At 38.0% G+C, this 6,067-nt stretch overlaps 1 protein-coding gene across 1 annotated transcript in view; it reads left to right on the plus strand.

The window, feature by feature from the left end:
• The window catches only part of LTN1 (listerin E3 ubiquitin protein ligase 1), a 59,504-nt gene that overhangs the window by 45,710 nt on the left and 7,727 nt on the right, over positions 1-6,067 (plus strand). Inside the window, exons 25-26 of the mRNA XM_010844671.1 lie at positions 846-1,032; positions 5,341-5,512. Coding sequence (XP_010842973.1) covers positions 846-1,032; positions 5,341-5,512 — 359 coding nt within the window. The remainder of the gene's footprint in view (positions 1-845; positions 1,033-5,340; positions 5,513-6,067) is intronic.

Raw genomic sequence — 6,067 nt, forward strand, 5'->3', positions numbered from 1 at the left:
GCAGATGGTGAATGCAGCCATGAAATTAAAAGATGCTTACTCCTTGGAAGGAAAGTTATGACCAACCTAGACAGCATATTAAAAAGCAGAGGTCTATCTAGACAAGGCTATGATTTTTCCAGTTGTCATGTGTGGATGTGAGAGTTGGACTATAAAGAAAGTTGAGCGCAGAAGAATTGATGCCTTTGAACTGTGGTATTGGAGAAGACGCTTAAGATTCCCTTGGACTGCAAGGAGATCCAACCAGTCCATCCTAAAGGAGATCAGCCCTGAGTATTCATTGGAAGGACTGATGTTGAAGCTGAAACTCCTACACTTTGGCCACCTGATGTGAAGAGCTGACTCATTTGAAAAGACCATGATGCTGGGCAAGATTGAAGGCGTGAGGAGAAGGGGATGACAGACGATGAGATGGTTGGATGGCACTGACTTAATGGACATGAGTTTGGGTAAAGTCTAGGAGTTGGTGATGGACAGGGAGGCCTGGTGTGCCATGGTCCATGGGGTTGCAAAGAGTTGAACATGACTGAGCGACTGCACTGAACTGAAAAGTTTTTCCTTTAAGTACTAATTTCTAGAGTAAATTTTATAGCATATCTTACATATTTATAAATATGAAAACATGTATATATTTCTATATCATTTTATGCCTTTCAGATTCTATAATTGCCTTTATATAAAATTAAGGGTCAAAATTGAACCTATTAAGGGGAACTTTTAAAATGGTTTTTGGAAAATAGAGGAAGAGGAAGATTTTTCTAAAATGCTTCAAATTTATACACGCTGTCAGTTTGTTAAGAGACAAATTATGAAGAAAACTGTGCTGTTTAATCATTGATTCTTAGGTCGCCACCGGCTGCACTGATGTCTCTTCTTAGCACTCAAGAGGACTTACTAGAAAATGTTTTGGGATGTATTCCTGTTGGACAGATAGTTACTATCAAGCCACTGAGTGAAGACTTCTGTTATGTTCTGGGGTACCTCCTCACTTGGAAATTAATACTTACTTTCTTCAAAGCTGCTTCATCTCAGGTAAATAAAATGAGACAAAAAAAAGTTCTGTCAAAAAAGTATTTCTCTCTTACTATCTTAAACCTTTCCTTCCCCTCCTTTTGGAGAAAAATGAGGACATGCCTCACATTTTAGTCTGCTCTTATCTGGCTCATTACAGACATTCTGCTAAATTTATTTCTGTCTTTACTTTGTCACCCTCCCACAGTTTTATGCTTAGATCAGTTTTTTTCTAACTGAATGTGTCCACCAAGTCTGTTTATTGCAGGAAACCAGGTTTCTATAATTTACTTTTGTGTTATCATAGTAACAGTTTCTAAAGAACTGAATCTTGCTATTTTCTTTTTCCCTTTGGTCAACTTCTGACTCTTGTGGGAATATCAATGGAAATTCACCTTATTTGAAAATCAGTGTTTAGAGAAAGATCTATGAAATATTACCATATGTAATTCAAGCTGTTATCACTAAATAATGAAAATATCCTATAGTAATTATTTTGCCCAAATTATTTTAGCAGCCACTAGATGTCTCTGTTGTCTCACGTTTAACAAGGAAACTGGAAAGCTCTGCTCCAGTTTAAAAAATTCTTTTAGACAGATGCCTGCTTTTAAAAAAAGTTCCAAACATTGAATCAGTTTAATAAAGTAGGTCACTTCTTTGTCAGGTTAATACAGCAAGACTTAAATCGCTACATATTTAAAGTGTGACTAAATATCATGGCATTCATTTTCAATGTGATTTTTCAGAATCCTTAAGTTATAACTTATGTTGTTGCTAATAACCCTTGTAGTTGTTTAGTCACTTAGTCCTGACTCTTTGCGACCCCATGGACCCCATGGGATTCTCCAGGCAAGAATACTGGAGTGGGTTTTGCTTTCCTTCTCCAGGAGATCTTCCCGGACTGGGATCAAACCCATGTATCCTGCGATGGCAGGCGGGTTCTTTGCCCTGGAGCCACCAGGGAAGCTCAATAATCTATTTCTTGGTACAAATATATCAACATATACATTTTTGCATTTGTTTATCTAAGGAGAAAATGAAATCACAGAGGCAACACTGATCTAGATGTTCAGATTGTTTTATTTATTTTCAGTCTTACCACTTAGGTTTGTGTTTTGAGCTTGTCTTAATTCACTGATTATATATTTCAAGAACTACTTGTTAGGCTTCTGCATTTGTTTCTTAGAATATTGTTGATCTCTAAAAAATTGCAGCATATTGAGGCCTTATATCTAAGAATTTTGTTCTTGTTATACTCAGATATTAGGAATAATTATATAATTCTTATATGCAGAAATTATGAGTACATCATCTTTTTCATTAAGCCAGGGTCAGAGAGGGGCACAATTAGATCAGCATTTATTGAGCCTAGAAGTTGAACTGAACTGTCAACAAGTAAACCACCATAACTCAGTAAATAACAGTAATTAGAAGAATCCTAAAGCAGACCGTTTTTTAAATAAATTTTTGGTCCTTAATCTGGGTTGTTTTTAACATTCGTCTCAAAAGAATTAGTGAATTAAATTGAATTGAAAATAAGTGTGTGTGTGTGTGTGTGTGTCTTATAGTTTTGCTGAGATGTATTTCACATATCATCAAATTTGCTTAATTACAGGATGCAGTTTTGGGGACTCCTCTGGTGGTCCAGCGGTTAAGGCTCTGTGCCTCTACTGCAGGAGGTGCAAGTTTGATCCCTGGTCGGGGAACTTCAGATCCCAGTGTGGCCAAAAAAAAAGATAAAGAGTACAGTTTGGTGTTTCTAGTGTATTTACAGAATTGTACACCATCACTGCCATCTAATTTTAGAACATTTTCAGTATCTACACACATCAACACCCAGCCCTCCTCCCAAACCCCCCCCCCACCCCGCAAAAAAAAAAACACCCTTACCCACCTGCTGTCCCTTTTCCTTTCAAACCCCCTGGCCACTGGCAACCACTAGTCTATTTTCTGTCTCTATGATTTGCCTACTGTGGACTTTTCACATATATGGCCTTTTGTGTCTGGCTTATTTCTTGTAGCACAATGGTTTCAAGGTTTGTTCATAATGTAGCGTGTGTTAGTATGGCATTGTTTTTTATGTCCGAAAAATAGTTCATTGTATGACTGTAACACATTTTGCTTATCAGGTCATCCAATGGGCGTTTAGGTGCTTCTACTTTTTGCCTATTGTGAAAAAAGCTGCTGTGAAGGCTTATGCCTTAGTTTTTGTGTGTACGTTTATTTTCATTTTTCTTGTGTTGTATACCTATGAGTGGGACTGCTGGCTAGTAGACATGTGTTTTTTAAAAGTCCATTGATATATGCAATAAATTTTTTAAAAAATTCTACTTTCCTTCCAACTTTTTATTTTGAAAAATATTCAGATTTACAGAGATGGTAGACAGCAGACATCATGATGCTTTGCCAAAAGTATTTAAACATGTATATCCTAGAAATGGCTTTCCCAGATGGTGCAGTGGTAAAGAATCTGCCTGCCAACACAGGAGGCACAAGAGACTCGGGTTTGATCCCTGGGTCAGGAAGATCTACTGGAGTAGGAAATGGCAGCCCATTCCAGTATTCTTACCTGGGAAATCTCATGGACAGAGGAGCCTGGCCAGCTACAGTCCATGGGGTCACAAAGAGTCAGACATAACCGAGCACACATTTACATACACATAAACTCCTAAGATAAGAACATGTTTATCATAAATGTAATACAGATATTACACTTTAATTTTGATGCAATAATATTATCTAATTTGTATTTAAAATTTGCCCCCTAAAAAAATAAAAATTTCCCAGTTTTCCCAGTAATGTCCTTTATAATTTTATTTCCTTTTCTATTGAAGATTCAGTCAAGGATTATGTTTGTATTTGTCTATCATATTTCCTTAGCTTATAATTCCTCTACTTTTCTTGCTTGTCATTCACCAAGTCAGTTATTTTGTAAACTGTCTTCCAGTTGGGATTTGTCTGATAGTTTTCTCGTAGTTATATTCTAGATATTTTTCAGCAAGGGGATTTATTGCACGGTGGTGCTGTGTTTTCACGGTCACCTTAGGAGCACAAAATATCGTGTGTCCTCTTTATTTGGTGATGTTAAGTTTGGTTACTTGGTAAAGGTAGTGTCCTCCAGATTTCTTCGTGGTCGATTTTTTAAGAATCCCAAATGCCAAATCCTATGGCTTGATCTTTGTATTTGAGCATTCATTGTGTCCAGAAAATGGTGTCTGTGTACTCTGAGGGGACAATATGGCATAGTGGAAAAAATAATTTTAAAACAGGTACAAATACCAAAGAACGCAAGGTAAATGTGAACAAATGAAAACTACATTATTGAGGAACAAGTTTTTAAAGCACATGTCTCATGTAGATACCTGTAGTATACCCAGTGGTGCCAGATTTTTCCTGTTTTTAAGAAAGAAAGCAGAAAAAAGAGCCATATTATTATGTGAAATTTCTTGATTTATAAAACAACTCCAGGACATTTTGAGCTACCAGATTGTTCTGTCATAAAGGGATGCTGGAATGTTTGGTATAGGGTGAGGGCAGCCATAGCAGTGGGATTAGTTTTGAGCAGAATTTTGAAAGATTAGAGATTGTGGTGTGGAAGATTTGGGAGGAGAATGAGTGAAGCATCTGTGGGCAGTGGCAAATAGATTTTTCTCAGCTCAGTCTCCCAAGTGGCGGTGAACTTATCAACAGGAGACAGTTTGGGAAAGATGTTAGAGGCATATGTCTAGTAACGAAGGGGTAGTGAGAACTTCTGCTAGTGTATGAGAAGGGGGAGCAGTGTCATCAGACGACCCGACTGGAAAGTAACACTGTGTGATGTATTTTGTAGGACTCTTCCATGTCATTCTCAGTGTTCAGATAAATGCATTTTTTCATTGTGTTGCTGCTGCTAAGTCACTTCAGTCGTGTCCGACTCTGTGCGACCCCATAGACGGCAGCCCACCAGGCTCCCCTGTCCCTGGGATTCTCCAGGCAAGAACACTGGAATGGGTTGCCATTTCCTTCTCCATTCATTGTGTTCTTGTACTATATATGTATACACACACACACACACATATACATTGTACTATATATATAGGTAATATATATATATATATTTTAAAATATTTGTTTATTTATTTGGCTGTGCTGGATCTTAGTTGCAGCATGTGGGATCTAGTTTCCCCCACCAGGGATCGCACCTGGGCCCCCTGCATAGGGAGGACGGAGTCTTAGCCGCTGGACCACTCCCAGGGAAGTCCCAATCTGTTTATACTTTAATTCGTTCCAAGTCTGCTGAATGTCCTATTTAATTGGGTTTACTAATAAAAATTCTCTCATTTCCACCAGCTTCGAGCTCTGTATTCAATGTACCTTCGAAGAACAAAAAGTTTGAATAAATTGCTTTATCACCTGTTCAGGCTTATGCCAGAAAATCCAGCCTTTGCAGAGACAGCTGTTGAGCTCTCCAATAAGGACCCTCGAACTTTCTTTACAGAAGAGCTCCATTTGGGTATTAGAGGTCAGTATGATGTGTGTGTGTGTTTCTTCCTGGGGACGAGGCTCAAGTCAGCTTGTATGACTCTTTACCGTGAGGACGTGGAGAGTAACCCCAAATGTGGGTCCCCTCTATGACATTGTTGAAGTGCCAGATTTTCCCTATTTCTCAACATAGAATAAATAATTAGATCTTATGGTTGAAGTTCTTAGGAATTTAATTCATTTTTGAAGCTTAGTTTCTAGATTACTGTTATCTTTTACTCTGTAGACAATAATGTTTTGTAGGCCCATGGATGGTCTTCTGTTGGGGAAACGAAGATGAGTAAAATGTATTATTTTTTCACTCTGGGAGCTCACATTTTAGCTGAAGGGGTAGACGTGCATACATCTAGCTACGCCTCAGTGTTAAAAAGGATTTCCTGAGAATAGGAATTGTTTTAAATGCCTTGGAGATCTGAGGTTGGAGCTTTGTCTTGTGGGTAGTACAGTAGGACTCTAGAACTTCTGCATAACACGTCAGTGAGCTCTGGGGAAAGAAAAGGCCGCCAGTTTTTTTTTTTTTTTTTTTTTTTTTTTG

The sequence above is a fragment of the Bison bison genome, unplaced genomic scaffold (genome assembly GCF_000754665.1).
Source record: "Bison bison bison isolate TAMUID 2011002044 unplaced genomic scaffold, Bison_UMD1.0 scf7180017864204, whole genome shotgun sequence".
In the NCBI taxonomy this organism is placed as follows: domain Eukaryota; kingdom Metazoa; phylum Chordata; class Mammalia; order Artiodactyla; family Bovidae; genus Bison; species Bison bison.